Below are 21,152 nucleotides of genomic sequence, written 5' to 3'. Positions count from 1 at the left end.
CAAAAATGCAAATTCATATTTTGATCATGATTGCCATCCCCATTTTTGTGATGCTTCATACCATAGGTTGGATAACATGGTCTACAACGAATATTAACAGAGATTCAAGCATAAGTAGATCTTTTATATGTACATATATATGCATATTAAAGTGTAAAAATTGTGTTATAATTTTTTTTCAAGCCATGTCCAACTCTTTGTGAGCCCATTTGTGGTTTTCTTGGCAAGGATAATAGAGTGGTTTGCTCTTTCCTTCCCCAACTCATTTCACAGATGAGGAAATTAAGACAGAGAGCTAAGTGACTTGCCCAGAGTCACACAGCTAGTCATTGTCTAAGGGCAGATTTGAATTCAGGTAGATGAGTTTTCCCGACTTCAGACTTACTGTACTATGCACTGTGCCATGTAGATGCCCCATGACATATAATATTGTGTTTATTCTTTATATTTTAATGTAAAGAAATGGCATATGACTGTAACCCACACATATAATTGAAATTAGATCTTTGAGCTTTTTAAGAAACAGAGGTATTATGATTAGCTACTATGTGACTAGGTTTTAAGATATTTCCTTTCTCTCTTATAGTAACATTGTCTTCAAATAAATTTTCTCTTATTACATATTTAGATTTGTTAGATGTGTGTTTAAGTATTTTCTGTATGCAGTTATTTATTGTGCCATTGCAAAGATTTTGATTATTTAATTTTTGGATATGGGACTTATAGATAATGCTTTAATATTTTGAACTAGTACCAAAGGATGATAATGCCGTAAGAAATATTTTAAGACTAAGAGAGAAGCTGAAGTGGAAAACTGAATTTACATCACATGGATTTGAAGTTAAAAAAACTAAAGATGTTCGTCTGACGACTCCATTTATGGTATTTTTATTTATACTATTTATATATTTATGCTATTTTTATTCAGTTTTGGATAATGTTAAAATTGCAGAGTTATTTTGATCTGGATTTTATTTCTTTTGCTAGCTATATATATATAGGAAAGGAAATGTGAGAGTGAAGTTTAAAAAAAATTCGTAACACCCAATGACTGTTTTCTCATAATCCTTATAAATGAGAGAGAGAGATAAGCCTAAGAAGAAGGGATAAGGGGCTGAAATATAGTGATGGTTGTGTGAGTGGAAAGAAAAGAACATAATGTGAGAGATGTAGAGAAAAAAGAATTAGTCACTGTTTGGATAGATGAGATGAATAAGAATAAGGAGTAGAGGTTTACATTGAGGATATACATTTGAGTCACTGGGAAAATGGTAATACATTCACCAATAATGAGGAAATTTGTGGGGAGGTTGCATTTTGATGGAAGGTAATAAGTACAAGTAATATTTATGTTTAATTTGAGATATGGAACATGCAATTTGGACATAACTTATATAAGACTGGATTTCAGCAAAGATACTAGGGCTACATGTATAGATTGAAGAATCATAAGCATAGAGGTAATAAGTGATACAGTAGAGAAAAAAACATAAGAGGAACAGAAGAATTTTGTGGAATACCCTCAGTTTGTAGGTATGACATGGATGAAAATCAAGGCAAAGGAAACAGAGTGATCAGACAGGTAGGAATAGAACCAAGTAAGTAATATCAAAAACAAAGCAAAACAAAAAGTCCTACAGAAATCTAGTATCAGTATAAAAATTTCTTGATAATATGGCAAATCTTGCAGAAAGAGAATTTCTAAGATATTTGAACAAAGTCATATAGCTTTAAGTTAGTAGGACCTTTATAAGAATTTCATTAGCCCACACACCATTTAATTATTTTTTTAAGTTTTCATGATAATTGTCAATATTTCTGATGGAATAGGACTCTGTGTGCCCATTTTCTTTGTGGGAATGTGGGGATCATTTTATGAATTTTCCCCGAGGTTTGGAGGGGTTGAGATTTAAGGTTTTTCTAAAAATGATCCCCACCCTCCCACAAAGATCAAGGCAACACAGAGTCCTATTACATCATTTCTATAATATTTAAGGTTCAGAAAACTGTTTTCCAAACAATATTTCATTTGAACTTCAATGAGTTTACCTCCATTTAAGAGATAAAGAAATGCCTCAGAGAAGTTAAATTACTTCCCCAAAATCATACAACTAGTAAGAGTTAGAGGGGAGATTCTAATTCAGGACTTGCCTAATTCTCAGTCCAACCTTCTTTTCATTTTACCATATTGCTTCTTTGAACATAATTGGAAAACCCAAGTTATCTTTCCTATTTATTTTTCCTAGGTTCTTCATAATTTTTTCCTTTAAAGCCCTACTGAATTATCTTATCTGGTAGGCAAAGGGTAGACAAAAAATTCTTGAAGGAAATGCCATCAGAATACACAATTCAATTGGTATTAAGAAAGCCTTTCAATTTGAACTCCATCTCATACTAATTCTTTCATAAGGATTAGCCAGTTTATTTCAGAGAGGCTTAACTTTAGATGCCTGGCATCAAAGACATATTTTTTTTGGCCACAGGATTTCATATAAACTATTTGTTAAGACATAGAGGAATTGCCCTCTCTATTAGTGGAGAAAACATCCCCATAATAGTCAAATCACGAATCTTTTGAAGAATTGAAAAAAAAAACACATTTGTGATTTAATTGCTTTCATTTAATTTTCTGATTATAAAGTAATTGCATTATTTTTAACTAAACAAAGTAAGAATAATGTTTTCTGTTAATAGGAATCATTAAAAATAAAAGATGATGGAGAATATGTATATGGCCTTCTCAGAAATAGAAATGAATACAGAGCTCTTTATAATCCATATGAAATTCAAGTGGTTTCTGCAAATGACGCAAGAACCTGCCAAGAATTTTGGCTTATTACAGCTTCATTTGTCTCAAAGGTAAAGCATCCTTCTAAACAATTAGTGTGTTCATAATTGATTTAAGAAAATATCTTTATGGTTGAATTTGATGAATCTGTTGTCTTTTTAAAGTAGTATTTTATTTTTCCAAATACATTTCAACATTCACTTCTGTGAAACCTTGTGTTCCAAATTTTTCTCCTTCCCTCCCTTATCTCTCCCCTCTGCAGACAGCAAGCAATCTGATATAGATTAAATATGTGGAGTCCTTATAAACATAGTTTCATATTTGCACATGTTATGCAAGGAAAAAATCAGACCCAAAAGGGAAAAACACAAAATAAAAAATAAACAAAAAGATTCTTTGATCCATATTCACTTGCCATAATTCTCATTCTGGATGCAATTGGCCCTTTCCATCACAAGTCAATTGGAATTGACTTGAACCTCAATGTTGAGAAGAACCAATTCTGTCACAGTTGATCATCATAAAATCTTTTTGTTACTGTGTAAAATGTTTTCCTGGTTCTGTTCACGTCACTTGACATCAGTTCATGCAGGTCTTTCCAGGCTTTTCTGAAACCAAGCTGCTCATCTTTACTTTTTTTTTTTTTTTTTTTTTAAAGCTTTTTATTTACAAAACAAATGCATGGATACTTTTACAACATTGATCCTTGCAAAACCTTCTGTTCCAAATTTTCCCCTTCTTCCCTCCACTTCCTCCCCTAGATGGCAGGTAGTTAAATATATTACAATAGATGTTAAATCCAATATATGCATACATATTTATACAGCTTATCTTGCTGCACAAGAAAAATCAGATCAAGAAGGAAGGGAAAAAAAAGCCTGAGAAAGAAAAAATGCAAGTGAACAACAATAGAAAGAGTGAGAATGATATGTTGTGGGCCACACCCAGTCCTCTCTGGGTGTAGATGGCTCTTTTCTTCATGGAATAAATGAAATTGGTTTGAATCATCACATTGTTGAAGAGAGTCAAGTACATCAAAATTGACCGTCTTATAGTCTTTTTGTTGTCATGTATAATGATCTCTGGGGTCTGCTCATTTCACTTAGCATCAGTTCATATAAGTCTCTCCAGACCTCTCTGAAATCATCCTGCTGGTTGTTTCTTACAGAACAATAACATTCCATAACATTTATATACCACACTTTTATTCAGCCATTCTCCAATTGATGGACATCCACTCAGTTTCCAGTTTCTTGCCACTACAAAAAGGACTGCCACAAACATTTTTGCACATGTGGATCCCTTTCCTTCCTTTAAGATCTTTTTGGGATATAGGCCCAATAGAAACACTACTGGGTCAAAGGCCATGCACGTTTGATAACCTTGAGCACATTTCCAAATTGCTCTCCAGAATGGTTGGATCCATTCACAATTCCACCAACAATGTATTAGTCCCAGTTTTCCTGCATCCCCTCCAACATTTGTCATTATCTTTTCCTGTCATCTTAGCCAATCTGAGAGGCAGGTAGTGGTATCTCAGAGTAGTCTTAATTTGCATTTCTCTGATCAATAGTGATTTGGAGCACCTTTTCTGCTCATCATTTCTTACAGAACAACAATATACCATAACTTATTCAGTCATTCCCCAACTGATGGACATCCACTCAAATTTCTGAATCTGTTATCTTAAAGAACTCTAGCAACAACAGAAGTATTGAAAAATAAATATTGTCAGTCATAAGCAGTTTGCTTATTATAGTTATGTACTAAGAATTCCCTGACCTTTTGAATTTAAAAAAATTTAAATTAAAACTTCAAAACAATTATATACAAAATAGATATATACTAGATATATGCAGGATTAATGGAAGGTAACCTTAAAGGGAAAGATCAAGCAGATTGGGGAATAGGAAGGGCATGAGTTAAGTCTTGAAGGAAAGGATATCCCTGACCTCCCAAGGTGAGCAGGTAAAAGTTTCCTATAAGGGAGAGAGCCAGCACAAAGGCAAGCAGCATGATATCACTGGCTCTTGGACTATATGATATAGAAAGTATGAGAAAACTAGGAAGTAGGTCAAAATTGTACCAATACCAAGCAGAGGACTTTGTGATCCTGGGATTTAATTTATTGAGCAGAGAGGTGTAGCATACTTAAAGATTTAGGAAAATAATTTTAGCAACTACATAGTTGTTGAATTGGATGGGGAGAGGAAGGGAGATGAATTTCCTTTCCAGTTAAGTTGCTGAATATTTGAAGTATTTTGCTGTTGTGATCCATCTGCTCTCATACCCTGGGACATTCTTACCCTACAGTGTTTTTCCTTTCTCCCTTTAGTAAGTTCCTTTGGGAGAGGGGTGGGCTCTCATTTTGAGAACAGACTCAAACTGGTCCCACTTTATTCCCTCCTTTTTGAATCTAAAGACTTTGCCACTATCCCAGGCTTAAGTATTTACTAATTCTTCTCGGATCCCTAATCTTTTTTATATATTGCTTTATCTTCTTTAGAACATAAGTTTCTTTTTTTTTTTAATTTTTTTAAATTCATTTTTCCAAATTATGCCCTCCCTCCCTCCACTCCCTCCCCCCGATGGCAGGTAATCCCATACATTTTACATGTGTTACAATATAACCTAGATACAATATATGTGTGTAAATACCATTTTCTTGTTGCACATTAATTATTAGCTTCCGAAGGTATAAGTAACCTGGGTAGATAGACAGTAGTGCTAACAATTTACATTCGCTTCCCAGTAGAACATAAGTTTCTTGAGGAATCTTTTTTCATTTTCTTTTTCTCATAAGTTCTTAGCACAGTTCCTAAGGGCACATAGTAAACCAATTTTTGTTGCCTACCTATCATAAACTAGATGAAAAATTGAGGGTTTGAAATAAGGGAATAGATGTGTGAGTAGAGCAAAGAAGATATTTAAAAGAGATGTAAGATAGGAAAAAATACTTCACACTCCACTGCTATGGGGAATGAGTAAGAGTGAGAAAAACATTGGAGTTGGAAACTTGTTTGGTGATAATGATAAGGAAGTCCAGTAGAGAGAAGGGTTTGAAGGGAAAGATAAAAAGTTATGTTTGGGGCATTTCGAGTTTGAGATAACCTCAAGACATCCAGTTCACAAACGTCTAACAGGAAGTTGAAAAAATGGGATTGGAATTCAGAGGCAAAGCTGGGCCTTTGAATCTGTATCTATACCTATCTGGAAATCAAATGAATATGAGATCACTGAAAGTATATATAGAGAAAAAAAAGAGGATCCAATATAGAGCTTCCTACAGCAAGGGAAAGTGATAAGGATAACTATCTAAAAAAGGAGAGGGATTGTCAGACCAAAAAGAGAAAAACCAATAAAACAAGTTCATGAAACCCCAGAGTGTATCCAGGAGAAGAAGATAATGAATAGTGTTAAATGTTGCAGAGAGATCAAGAAGGGGATTGCTAGGCAATTGGATTGCTTCTCAGTCTCCTGATTTGTCAATCAAGAAATTACCAATAACTGTGGGAAAAGATTTTCGGTAGAATAATGAGGTTGGAAGTCAAATTACAGAGTTCTGAAGCAAGTGAGAGCAAAGGAAGTAGAAGCCCTGAGTATGAGGTCATTTGAGACAAGAGACCCCATTGGGCTCTCTTTGGGAGGAATAACAGAGAAATAAAGGAGACACACAGGACAATAATTTGTGAGGTTGATGGAATGGAAGAGATTCTGACATTTTTATAAGTGAAAGGGAGGGGGAGAGTCAATGGATAGAGAAAGATCAGATCAAAGATTAAAGATTATATTGCTGACTATATGATAGAGAAAATGGGAAGGCATAAGATTGTTATTAAGGGATTGCTATTAAGGAATTTTTATCAGTAAAGACAATGAGATTGGATAAAGCATTTATTTAGTGCTTACTATGTGACAAACACTGAAAGAATTTGAAAAGAATATGAAATAGGAAAAGGGAAGAAAATGTGGCTTATGGTAGATGACCCCAAATTTTTAAGCTCAATTTTTTTCTGTATAAAATATGAGGAAAAATTTTAATAGAAGAGAGTGATGAAGCATTACAAAAGATAAAATAGATCAATAATTTTATGAAACTAAAATATGACTTAATAAAAAGCTTCATAGCTAAGATTAATACATTTAGGATAATAAATGTTGGGTCAAATGGAAAAACAATATTTGTATCAAATTTCTCCAATAAGGGTTTGGTATCCAAGATAAAAAAATAAATAAACAAATATCTATTCATTCTCTCTGACTCGCTCTCTGATATGTGTACATTTGTACATACATGGATATATATGTGTGTATGAATATACATATATATATATATATATATTTGTATAAATGAGACTAATGGTCATTCCTCAAATATATATGGTCAAAGGATATGGTCAAAGGATATGACAAACAATTCTTAAAAAAAGAATTGCAAAATATTGATAGTCACACAAAAGAATGCTCTATATTTCTAATAATAAGAGAAATGAAAAATGGAAAAAAATTTTGTGGTTTTATCTCACACCTACAAATTCAGAGAGATTAATATATGCTATTTTTCAGGTTAATCGAATTGGTATGGACGAACAAGTAGAAATGATACCTGTCATGGAATGGCTTGTGGAAAGAAATCACTTCATTGCATTTCGTAAATTTGCTTTCTTTTCCATGTTCCGGTAAGACAAATCAAAGGAGATCCTTATATTCAAGGAAAGCTATGCAGCTTCCTAGAAAGTGTAGAGAGCTGAGCCACTAGATTCTAATATCATAATACATCATTTGTCTATTCTTTGCTGTGAACTGGGGCTATGGGATTTACAGTCAGGAAGGGTCCTAGATGGTATCTGTTCCATCTTTCTCATCTAATAGGTAAGAGAATTGATCCCTGAAAATGAAAAGTGACTTGCTCAGCATCACACAGGAGATAAAGAGCTCTACTGGAACCTGTCTTCAGATTCCATCCACTCTCTTCTAGTTTTTCAGTATAAATTTATTTTCTAAATAATTTAAAGTTTCTGTCTTTAGCTACTGAAAATTTTAATCACTTCTATTAGAAATTATATATATATATATACTTATTCCAAGAAATTTTATATATATATATATATATATATATATATATATATATATATATACTTATTCCAAGCATGACCATTTATTGTATAGTTATATGATAAAATTTTCAGAAAATATTAGGTTAAAGCACTGTTTCTTTGCTAAATATGTACAGAATATTGTGTTTTCAGACTTCTATTTAGTCTTCAAATGTTTTTTTTTTCTCCCTCATTTCTGCACTCTATCCTTACCTTTGCTCATAGAGTTAAATCTAGTTAAACATTTATATCTTTTATTTTCTTTATACTTTCAATGGTAAGAAAATTTTTTTTAGGAAGAGCAAAGGTTTTGGGAGGAAAGATATTGAGTTCTATTTGAATATCTTGATTTTAAAATGCTTACAGCATATCCAATGTGAAATGTTAGTTGAATATTTAGAAATATAAGATTGAAGATTAAAAGGTTAGGACTGAAATAATGGATATAAGAATTATCTATATAAAAATGATAATTTATGGGATTTGATGAGAACAGAAAGTGAAATAATATAGAGAGTGAAGAGGAGAGGGCCCACAGAACCCACAGTTAGCAGATACAGACTGAATGAATATCAGGAGACTAAGAAGGAACTTTAAGACATATAGGAAGAGGAGAAAACAGTGTCACAAAAACTAGAGACAATCCAGGAAAACACAGTGATTGATGATGGGTATCAAAAGTCTTGCTTTAAGATGCTCAAGTTCCATCTTTTGTATGAGGATTTTCCTGAACTTTTAATTGTTACTACTTTCCCTCTCAAACTACCTTCTATTTTGCTGTTTTAAGGGTGTGTGCATGTATTACTGACTTTACATTTATGCTCTTTGTATTCCAAATGTAAACTCATTGTGAGAAGTGATTTTTTTTCATTCTTTATACCAAACTGATTTGAAGTTCTCTAAGATTATATCGTTGATAAACTATCAGGAGAAAATGAAAATCATTACCTCTTTGTTGGAAGGTGTGACAAGCTAGACAGCAAACATGTAAGAAGGGAGACTTTGCTCAGTTTCTAAGAATAGATGTGATTCTATGTCAGTTGTAGAATCAATATAGAATTAATAAGAGGGCAGGATAAAAAAAATAAGCATTAAAATCCTGAAAACTTTAAAGCTGCTTCTGATTTAAGTCTTTAAAAAGTAATATTTTATTTAAAGTCCTATGATTTTTTGGAATAACAAATCCATTTATATTCAAATGTAAATTTCAGGACATATTTCAATGATAAATATATCCTAATTATTTTTCTAATTGCAATTGTAGGGTTTTCCTGTTGCTCTCCCTCTTTATAAACATTAATCATTAAAAAATGATTATACCATGATGATATGAATGCTGAAGCACAATTTTTTTCTTGAAAAAGTACAATTTAACTGATAAAATTAACAGGCTATATGTTACAAAGAAAATGATAAGCATAATTGTATATTTTAAATTAGTTTTTGAAGTATATTTTAGAAAAAAAAATTTGCACATTGTGTGCTTTATTGAGTCTTGTGATGACACTGATACTCACTTAATAGATTAATAGTAAGTTGGTCTAGGTTATTTACAAATATTAATAGGCCTAACCATATAGATTTATAATATGCAACTCTAATCCATTTTTGTCTAAGATAATGTTTCATCTTTCAGAGAAAGAAAATCATTTCTCATCTGGAAAAATAATGTTAAAAGAAGCAAAAAAGACAAGAACACGTAAATATTCATATAAGTGAAGTTTGTAAAAGTTTCATAAGGAAAACACAATTTAAACTATAAGATTAAAACAGAAATAAATGACTTTTAATTAATAAAGTCATAGAATTAAATAAGGCTTTGGAAAGTAATTTAGTATATCTATTTAAGGCAATGTTTTTAAGCTATCTTTAGTGACTTTTAAATCATATTGCTTTGTTGAAACATCATGGGGTATAATAGAAACGTAGCTCTATAAAGACCCTTAACATTCCTTGGTCTTTAGCCCAGATTTATGCTTCCAAAAGAAGGAGTGAACATTTAAGCAATCCAAGTTTGTTGATCTTATTTGTAAATACTTCCATGATTAAAGATACCATACCCTTCCCTGATAACAAAGTAGATTATGGTCTCCCTATGATTAACAAATCTTTCCTTGTACTAAATTTAATTTTCTTTTGAAACAAAGTAAAGCCATTTTCTCTTATTTAATTTTCTTTGGAAAGGGCAAAGAAGTGATTAGCATTTTTCTTATAACTCAGTATACTTGAAGATATTTTCAAGAATCACAGAATCACAGAGTTTGAAGACATCTAACTCAAATTACATAGCCAAGAAACCTTCCTCTAATACCTGATAGGTACTTGCTTGAAGAACTCCAATTAGAGAAGCACAAAGTAACTTGTACTTTTGTATAGCTCCAATTTTGGGAGGTTTTCCTTGAGATAAAATCTAAATTTTCTTCTTTTCAACTAACACAATTTACTCTTTGTTTTGGTCTTTTGGAATCAAGAAGAATAAATATAATACATCATTTGTATGTAAGACAGCCCTTTGGTTACCCAAGACAATGATATCCCCCTAAGTATTCTCTTTTTCAGAGTTTCTTCAACCAAACTAAATTTTTCATAATCTTGAGACCCTTCTGCTACCCAGGCTACCCTTCTTTGGACACTACCTAGTTTATGAGAAACTGAATGAATTAAAAAGCATTTATTAAGTGATTATGTTATCCTTTCAAAGTATATCAATGGCTGCTTTCTTAATCACCAAATCTGATGAACTTCGTCAATCCTCATCTTACTCTTTCTGTGGCATTTGACATCTATCTGCTCCTTCTTTCTAGGATATTCTCTCCTCAGACTCTAGAGATACATTATTTTCCTGATTCCTCCCCCTTTCTACTCATCTATCTCTTTCACTAATTCTCCTACATCTTGATTATTTACTATGGAAGTTCCCCAAGTTTTGATCCTTAGTCCCTTTTCACTATCTTGGCAATGTTATTTACTCATGAGGTGCTAGCTACCACTTTTATGCAGCTGACTTTCAAATCAATGGCTCCCTAGACTGTCTACAGGATATCTCTTATATAACCCTTGGCATCTGAAAGTCCACATCTAGCATGACTTTTTTTTTCCTATTCTTTTCTGACTTCACTGTTTCTGACACTCTTCTACATGTGAACAGTTAGTTAAATATTTTGCTCTTATGTCTCTCTCACCTTTGTTTGGTATTCAGCTTTCATGTTCTGATACCTCCCTACCTTTCCAATTGATTTACTTCTGTTGAATATGCTCTAGGCTTCCTAATCTGTTCTGTGAATATTCTTAACTGTTGAATTCCTGCCTGTCTTTCAAAGTCCGATTCAAATTTCCCTTTTTACAAAGCTTTCTGTCATGTCTTGTTGATAATGATATTTTCCCTCTAAGATTTCATGTTATCCTTTAGTCTTTATCTTTTCCTTTTATGTATTATGTATTGTTAGTTAAAATTATAAATATAATCAGAATACTTATCATTTTATATGTTTTCTCCACAGTATTCTCTTCCCAATTCCCCCTGCTCCCTGACTGTACTCTATTGGAGGGCCAGGGACCATATTCCATGTATTAAACTTCTTGTTTCTTTTACTTCTCTTACCCAGTGCCCACAATCAGTGTTCAATAAAAGTTATTTTAAAAATTAAATAGTTGTGTTTTATTTGAATAGATATGTAAGCAAAACTTGATTTTAGCAATTCTCACTGAACTTAATTCTTTTGTATTTCAGATAGAAGATTTTTTCCAGAGCCCCCTACTTATGCTTTAACCCTCATGCAAACACACATGCATTTCCCAAATGGAAAATCTGTTTGCCTATTGAGTACTAAAGATAAAGCAAAAAGTACTAAAGCCACTGAAAATTTTAATGTTAGAGACCAATGCCATTTTAAATTTTAGCCAAAAACTCACTTGAAATAATTGTTTTGGTTGACTCTAAGTTAATGAAATTAGCATTATTTTAGTAAATGAGTTTGAGATAATTTCTAAAATTCCAGATTGATATTGTACAAGCAACTTTTTTGGGCTGATAAATTATTTCAAAGCTGTTTGCTTCAAATACGGAACATTTGTGAAAATGCAAGTAACCTCACAAGAGGCAGGCTTTTTGAGGATAATCCTGCTGCTATCCTTCTGGTTAAGGTAAGTAAAAAATATTATACCTTGAAGTTTATGTATAAAAATCTTATAAAATAATTGGCCCTGAAGTTTTTGATTCAGAGAAATAGACAACCCTTGATTCTAGTATTAGATAAAATCTTTTGGATAAAAGAATTTAATCCGATCCTTCCTTCATTCCCTTCCTTCAAGTACCTAAAATATCTCAAGGAGGAGCTAAACTTTAAAAAAATTTCTGTTATTAAATTTTCCCTAAATTTTAACCATGCTTCCACTTAACCCTATTATTTTACTTTGTACTCATTGGGTATAGATGGAGAATTATCTACCATTTCTATTATATAATTCTTAAATATATAATCATTTATTGAATTTTAGCATTACTATAATAATGATAATAATAATGATGAGAACTGATATATTTTACTATATTATTTGCAGAGTGTTTTAATATATTATCTCATTTTAGCCTTAACAACTTAGTGAGATAGATGCTATTATAACCCCCATTTGATAGATTGCTGAACTGAGAGGGGTAAGTGAAACAGGGAGGGTAAGTGAATTGCTCAGTGTCTTATAGCTGATGACTGAGACATGATTCAAAAGCAAGTCTTATTTACTTCACATTAGTCATTTAATCCCTATGCCTTCTGGTTGTTTTGTTGCTGTAAGAGCTCATAGAATCTGGAAGGAACATAATAATCCTTTTAGACTCTCTAATAGACACATGAGTTCTCTCTACATTATCCCAACAAATGGTTGTTCAGTTTATACTAGTACATTAGCTGATAGTTGGGGATGAAGGGATATGTACTCTTTCCTGTGTTACCCCATTTTATTTTTATATAGATTTAATATATTTGTTCTTATATTCAGCTGAGCTGAAGATTTGGGTTGATATTGAGTTGTTTATTTTTTGCTTTGCTTTTCCTACTTGTAACAACAACATTTTGGCTTTCACTTTTAATTATTAATTGAAAATGGTCAGATATATTGTTATCATCTTTTTAGATAGAATTCAGATAGAAACATTGAAACTGGACATTATCTTGCATTTTTATATTTGATATTGTATAGACTACTGCACAGGTGAAACACCTACTTTTGTAGTTGAATAAAAGTATTGGGATGTATGTGAATCTTTTGTAAATTCACTTTAAGCATCTTTAGAACAACTACAAGAGCAATCAAGAGGATAAGAATATTATGTACCTCATTCTGCTTCAACATTTTAAAAAATATCTCCTGCTAGACTTCTAAATTTTGAAAGCTTTTTTATTGACATAACTTAGAAATGATGAGTATTTGTATGGTGATATCTATTTTTTTCCTTTTTTAGAATTTTTTAATTATAGATTTTTATTTACAAGATAAATGCATAGGTAATTTTTCAGCAATGACCCTTGCAAAACTTTCTGTTCCAACTGTTCCCCTCCTTCTCCCCACCCCTTCCCCTAGATGGCAAGTAGACCAATACATGTTAAATATATTAAATACAATATATGTATACATATTCATCCAGTTATTTTGCTGCAAAAGAAAAATCAGACTTAGAAATAAGATAAAATTAACCTGAGAAGGAAATAAAAAATGTAAGCAGACAAAAACAAAGGGAGTGGAAATGCTATGTTGTGGTATGTTAGGTTCTTACTAAGTGCTTATGAGATAATGAGATACTAGGTTCTTACTAAGTGCTAAATCAGTACTTAACAATTCTCTAGTTCCTGCCTTTACTGGGAGTTTTACTTGTGAACTCCTGGGGAGGAGCTTGCGTGCTTAGGAGGAGCAAGTTCATTGGTTGAAGTAATTTTTCCTAGAAGCCCTTGTGTTATCCCATGCCCATTCTCTGGGAGGATAAAATAGGGCGGCACTCTAGAGATAGGGAGAGAGTCTTGTCTGGACCAAACTTGAGGCAGCTCTCTGGAGGGAGAAGTCTCTCCTCTAGACCAGAGAGCAATTGGCAGTCTCTGGAGACAACAGCACATTACAAATTGGCATCCACAACATGGGGCAAGGACTTTTGCTTATCCTGACAAGGACTTATTCTGAGCCCTTCAGAGGAGCTAGACCGGACCATTCCAATTTGGCGCCTGAACAGGGACAGACACAATCCTGATTCCAATGGAAAAGCCTCCGATCCAGATCTCAGTCTCTCTGACCCAGAACCGTGAGTAACAAGGAAACTTTGTTAAAGATTAAGTGAGCATTCTAATAGATAAATAAGGAACTTAACTTGTTAAGGGCTAAAACAGCAATCTCTTATAGTGAAATGGGGCAAACGCCTTCTGTTCAAGGAAAATGTTTAGAGAGCATCATCAAGATTATGAAAAGCCAAGGATTGATTATAATTTTGAAGGAGATTACTGAACTTTTAAAAACTGTGTAGGTCATATGTCCTTGTTTTTCTCTGGAAGAAGAATTGGATCTAGATAAATGGGCATTAGTAGGAAAGCAATTAGGTGAAAACTACAATTCCAAACCAAACTCAATTTCCAAAGATACATTTCATACCTACAATTTAATCCAAATGGCTTTAAAAATTGTTATTCTAAAGGAAGAGAAGAAGGAGCAAAATGGGGAGGTGTCAACTAAACTAACTAGGTGAAAAGGATGAATCAGAAACCAATGAAGTTAAGTACAATTCTGAGCAACAGGAGCATTTCCCATCTCCTCCCTCAATTAACCCTTTAGGGGTTGAGCAAGAAGGAGGAGGGGAAGAGGCAGAAACACAAACAGAATCACCTGTGAAGCAGCCTAAGCCTATGACAAGATTAGAAAAAGCATTGGCTAAAACTAAGAGAGAAGGACAGGATATAAGTGATTTTATACATGCATATCCTGTGATTGAAGAGATTGACTCTGTAGGTCAAAAAAGAAGAAGATATGTACCTTTAGATTTGAATAAAATTAAACATTTGATAAAAGGTTGTACCCTTTATGGGGCTACATCAGCTTATGTTAAAATGTTACTAGATGGTTTGTCTTATGAAGTCCTAACCCCGAATGATTGGAAATCCATAGCAAGGACATGTCTAGAACCTGGACAAAATTTGTTATGGCTTGTGGAGTTTCATGAATTATGTAAAATCCAAGTCAGATGCAATTTGGAATAGGAGTTAACACACAATTCACTTTTGAGCATTTAGCTGGTGAAGGTTGGTATGGAAAGAATTCAGAACAGATTAATTATACCATGACAATATATGAGCAAATTGCTAAGGCTGCAATAAAAGCTTGGGGTGTCCTCCCTGGACAGAAAGATCGGGGAGAGGCTTTCACTAAAATAGAGCAAGGTCCCAATGAACTTTTTGCAGATTTTGTGGGACGTTTGCAAACTGCTGTCAAAAGAACTATTGGAGAAAATGCAGCTACAGAAATAATGACCGTAGACATCTGGCTAAGGAAAATGCTGAGATTTGCAAAAGAATTATATGGGGATTAGACAAAGATGCTCCTTTAGAGGAGATCATAAGATGCTGTGCTACAGTGGGAACAAATGCTTTTTACACCCGGACTATGATGAACATGGAAAGACAGGGTCCCTCCTGGCAAGGGACTTCTAGAGAAACTCAGTGATGTTTTCAATGTGGAAAAATTGGACATCTAAGAGCTCAGTGTAAATATGGAGATAGAGTGAGAAGACAGGGTGAAAGAAGACCTAAAACCCCATGTCCAAAATGCAACAGAGGACTCCATTGGGCATCAGAGTGTAGAATAATTTAGGGAAACGGGATGAGGGGCCTAGGTCCAGGGCTCCAGGCAAAAATGACTTGGGGCATGATGGCAGCTGATGTTACACCCAAAGAGCCTTTAGAAGGTCAGGACTCTGATTTGATCAACCAGCAGAAAAGCAATCACATGGCAGAAAGAGATTACCTGATAAGCCAGCCAAAAGGCAATCAGATTACAAAAACTTGGGGAGAATACAGGCCTTTTAAACCAACAGGGCTGTGTCCAGTGCAAACAACTCCAATGTAATTGCCAGATGATGAGAAGAGATTTAGAAAGTGGTAAATAGAAGGAAATTAGATAGGTTAACTGCCTGGGAAAGAGGATTTGCTTGTATTTTAACAGACAGAAGGACAACAGATGAAAAAGGAAATAGATAGGTGGCAACATGCACCTGGAAAGAGACAGAAAAAGAGAAAATCCTCAAAACAAAGGAGAAAATCTAAGAAACATCTCACACTGAAAGAGCATGGCTAATAAGAAGACTGTTAAAGAACTTTAAAACCAGCAGGAATCATTGGATTTCCTAACACAAGATAAGACTAATGAACAATGGACTTATGGACATTTATAAATTCTCAATTTATGATTATTTGATCATGTTATTTGTTTACATACTTCTAGTATGTATTATGTTACTATGTTACTATGTGTTTATGTAATCTATGTAATTATATGTAATGCCTCCCATATTGATGGATTTATGTTTCAAGGTCATGACCACCTTGTGTTCTAAATCAAAAGAAAGGGGGAGATGTTAGGTTCTTACTAAGTGCTAATGAGGTACTAGGTTCTTACTAAGTGCTAAGTTGGTACTTAACAATTCTCTAGTTCCGGCCTTTACTGGGAGTTTTACTTGTGAACTCCTGGGGAGGAGCTTGCATGCTTAAGAGGAGCAAGTTCATTGGTTGAAGTAATTTTTCCCAGAAGCCCTTGTGTTATCCCATGTCCATTCTCTGGGAGGATAAAAAAGGGCGGCACTTGAAAGATAGAGAGTCTTGTCTGGACCAGACTTGAGGCGGCTCTCTGCAGGAAGGGAAGTCACTACTCTGGACCAGAGTTGACGGCAACTGTCTGGTGACAACAGCTCTCTACAGGAAGAAGAATCTGTCCGAGAGATTTGAGTTGACACAGCAGATCTCCTCCCAGAGAGCAATTGGCAGCTTCTGGAGACACAGCACATTACAGTGGTACACACTCATTTCCCAGAGTTCTTTCGCTGGATGTGGTTGGTTCTCTTCATTATTGAACAAATGGAACTGATTTAGTTCATCTCATTGTTGAAGAGGGCCACGTCCATTAGAATTGATCATCATATAGTTTTGTTGTTGAAGTATACAAGATCTCTTGGTCCTGCTCATTTCACTCAGCATCAGTTCCTGTAAGTCTCTCCAGGCCTTTCTGAAATCACCCTGCTAGTCATTTCTTACAGAACAATAATATTCCATAACATTCATATACATGATGATATCTATTAAAGACATGATTTCTACATTTTTATGGATCCTTGTTTGTCTAGGTAATGATGGGCAAGTTTTGTCTATAATAATAATACTTTTTTGTAAGGAGTTACATACGTTTTCTATTTCACTAAATCTTTTTTTGTAAGGAGTTTTCTACAGATAATTTCTCTGTTTCTTTTTCCAAACCCTCTTGCAAAGTTTTCATTTCCTTTACCCAATTTTTCTTTCTTTTAAGATCCTTTTTGAATTCTTTCAAGAGATCATTGTGAGATGGGGACCAATTCATAACATTTATTGGGGCTTTACTTAGAGATGATCTGCTTTTAATGATCTCAAATTTTGAATTCTGTTCTTCTCTTTCACCATAAAAACGATCTGTGGTCAGAGTTCTTTTTGCTCATTTAAAAAAAAAAATTGATTGAGGTCTTTTTTTTAGGGCAAAGGGGAGATTATCCAAGCTTCCTTTACATGTGACAGTGGTTGTGCTGGATCAGTGTGGACTAACTTCTAGTGCTGGGTGGGTGTGGCCATGTCCCTCCATATTCTAGAGTTTAGGGGCTCACTATTTGCCCTGTGTATTTTCATTGGATGTCTTACAGCTAATCTGCTGATCTACTGGCTTACAACCAGGACAGAGTAGCCAACACTGCTGTAGATTCCTCTTAATACATCCCTGGCCCAGGACACCACATTACCATGGTCTCTGCACTCACCTGTACTTGGCCCCTCCCTATGTGCTCAATTGAAACAGACCTTTTATGAAGATCTTCCAAATGATCTTCTGCTAGAAATTTGTTACACTCCACATATTTGTTGATTCTGTCACTCCAAAACCAGTACAGAGAGTTGATTGCTGTTAATTTGAGGGACATAGGGGAAAGCTCAGAAAAAGATATCTCCTCTCTGCCATCTTGGTTCTGCCCCCAACAGAGTCTCTCTAGAAAAAAAAGATGTCACATGGATAAGTTTTTCTTGACATTCTCACACTGGTGACAAAATAGATAGATGTGCATTTGGACATCCAATACTCTTGCATTCTTATAATAATTGGGTGTCTTCTATGTTCAGCAGAATAGATTTAGAATTGGAAGGAACCTTAAAGATTCTTAAAGTCTCTCATTTAACATATGATGGAAATGAGGTTAGGAGAGGCTTCAACTTATCAAAGAGATACATAGCCAGTGTCTGAGGTAGGATTAGAACAAAATTCTTCCTGACTTTTAGATTCACCAATCTACTACTACACTACCTTGTTATCTTTTTTGCATTTTCTTAAATATGTCATTAGTTCAGAACTTAATTTTTTTCAATAGTAAATACATGAAGGGTAACACTGTTAGATAGCTTGTTGAATAGTGAACAATTGGAAACTTAAGTTGCTTTCTATAACCCTGAAAATTTTGCCACACCTATTTTGCTTCTTAAGCAATATATTGTTTTCTTATAATTTTTGAGAGGTTTTTAATCATACAGATTATGAATATTTATTATAAAGTACATGAATATTTTGTTGGCTTAAACTTAGAGATATTTCTGATGTTCTTATCTTCGGGTAATAGAGTTCTTATCTTCGGGTAATAGACATGAAATGTCTTTAGTCAAAATGGGATTAGGCATAAGTCTGAGAGGAAATTGGTCATCCCTCACTTTTACCTCAGTGGCTCGCTGTTATTTCTTATGATCAAATATAACCTCTTCTATCTTACCTTTAACACTCTTCACCATTTTAGCTGCTCTCTTACATATGAGGATCTGTATGCATGCTGTGATGAAGCAACACTGGTTTCCTTGGTGATCTTCATATACATCACTTCATCTCCCATCTCTCACTGACTATCACCAGTGCCTAGAATGTTGTCTCCTTTCATCTTCACCTCTCAAAATCTTTGTTGTTCATTTGTTTGATCATGTCCGACTCTTCATGATCCAATTTGGAAAAGTTTTCTTGGCAAAAATACTAGAATGGTTTGTCATTTTTTTCTTTCTGCTCATTTTACAAAGGAGAAACTGAGGTAGATAGAGTTACACAACTAGTAAGTGTCTGAGGTCACATTTGAATGTATGTATGTATTTTATTTTTAGGGCAGATTGGTAGCACAATAGCTAGCGTGCTGGAACTGAAATTAGGAAGACCTGAGTTCAAATGAGACATTAAAAAAGCAAAAAACATGATAAGGAATGTTTGTCAGAGTTCTTTTTGAAGTGAAAAAGAACTGGAAAATAAGGGAGTGCTCATCTACTGGGAATTGGTTAAGCAAATTATGGCATAGGAATATAATGAAATTTTATTATATCCTAAGACATGACCCTCAAAAATGATTTCAGAAATACCTAGGAAGACCTATCTGACCAGATGTACAGTAAAATGAACAGAAAATTAAAATTTTATGTAGTAACATTATAAATAAAAACAACTTTGAAAGATTTGAGAACTTTGAAGTTTGTAGTGATCAACCATGATTCCAGAGAACATATCTAAATATTTTTGTACATATGAATCTTTTTCCTCTTCGATTTTCTGCTAGTCTCTTCCCACCTAAATGCTTCTCCATACAGTTGTCAAGTAACATTTTCACAATGCTAGTGTGACCATATAAATTTCCTTCTCTTTAAAAAAAAATCATCATGAACTATCACCAGTTAAAATGGGCATTTTCTTATACATAGTAAAACATAAAAAAAGATTATACATGAACTTCAGATCTCTATAATGTACAATATGTTTTTCTTTTAAAGTACACAATAAGTCCAATATGCAGCTTTTAAAGATATCCTATTTGTTATTGCTTATTTCTGGTCTTCATTAAAAAAAAAAAAAGTTAATTCAATTATCTTCATGTCTTTTGTTTCTCTTCTCTTTTGATTCCATTAAAAAAAAATCTTCCCTCCCCCATCCACCTTTCTACTGGATAAAAAGAAACAAAAAGATCTTGCAACAAATATACTTAGTAAAGCAAAACAAATTCCCATATTGGACATATCCCCAAATATTTTATCTTAGATATTTATTTCATCATTTCTCTGTGTAAAAGTGACTCGTATGATAGTGAGTGGGTGGAAGATCAACCATAAAAAAAGGTCCAATTTGCTTAGCTAAGTTTTTAGGTGTCCATTGGTATGAAGAAAGGAAAGGAAAGGAAAACTTATATTAAACATCTACTCTGTGCTAAGAACTTTACAGATGTTGCTTTATTTGATCTTCACAATAATCCCGGAAGGTAGGTGCTATTATTATCTTCATTTTACATTTGAGGAAACTGAGGAAGATAGAGGCTTCATAGCTAGTATGGGGGATTATCTGAGAGCCCAGATGATTCTGGGAGTAATTGATCATAAGTTTTACAATAATACTTACTATCCCACATACCAAAAATAGAGATCCAGAGATTTCTTGAACTTTTCATGTTTCAGAGAGCAATATTGGTTATCTGGATATTTTGATGGTATTTATAAAGTTATTTGTAAGTCTGTCTCTTTTGGAAGAAGATTTCATTAGGCTTGGAAGGTCTAAAACAACTATCTAGCAGTCTGTCTGTGGGGTCCTTTGTGATCCTCAGGTATATGTTCTTGAAGTTCTCTGTTCATAAAGAATAGAGCCTTTGGCAGGTACCAAACATTTGTCAAACTAAATGACCATTAGGCTTCTGAAATTGTAAATTTCTTAAAGTGGCCATTCACTATATTATTATATAAGCTGCTTGCAATGTTATTGTGCTTTTGTTTATACTGAACAAATGTTTAAAGATCATACTATTACTCATCTTGCAGAATTACTCATAAGTTGTGGAGCTAAGATGGATAAGATATCAGAGGCTTCTACTGTTACATGAAAATGGCATGTCAAAGATAGCAACTACCTGGGCCCTTTGGATATTAATTATTTTGTTAGATAGATTGCAATGGTGCTGAAACCTGAGACCTCTATTCTCAGCTACATCACATTGTTCCCTTTGTTTG

At 33.7% G+C, this 21,152-nt stretch overlaps 1 protein-coding gene across 1 annotated transcript in view; it reads left to right on the top strand.

Moving 5' to 3' along the window:
* Positions 1–21,152, top strand: part of DNAH14 (dynein axonemal heavy chain 14) — a 347,573-nt gene that overhangs the window by 42,547 nt on the left and 283,874 nt on the right. The window contains 5 exon segments of the mRNA XM_074264888.1: positions 752–882; positions 2,695–2,859; positions 7,355–7,467; positions 9,521–9,548; positions 11,899–12,027. Of these exon segments, the coding sequence (XP_074120989.1) occupies positions 752–882; positions 2,695–2,859; positions 7,355–7,467; positions 9,521–9,548; positions 11,899–12,027 (566 nt within the window).

Source organism: Sminthopsis crassicaudata, chromosome 4, assembly GCF_048593235.1.
Source record: "Sminthopsis crassicaudata isolate SCR6 chromosome 4, ASM4859323v1, whole genome shotgun sequence".
Lineage (NCBI taxonomy): Eukaryota > Metazoa > Chordata > Mammalia > Dasyuromorphia > Dasyuridae > Sminthopsis > Sminthopsis crassicaudata.
This window is presented reverse-complemented; position numbering and strand designations above follow the sequence as displayed.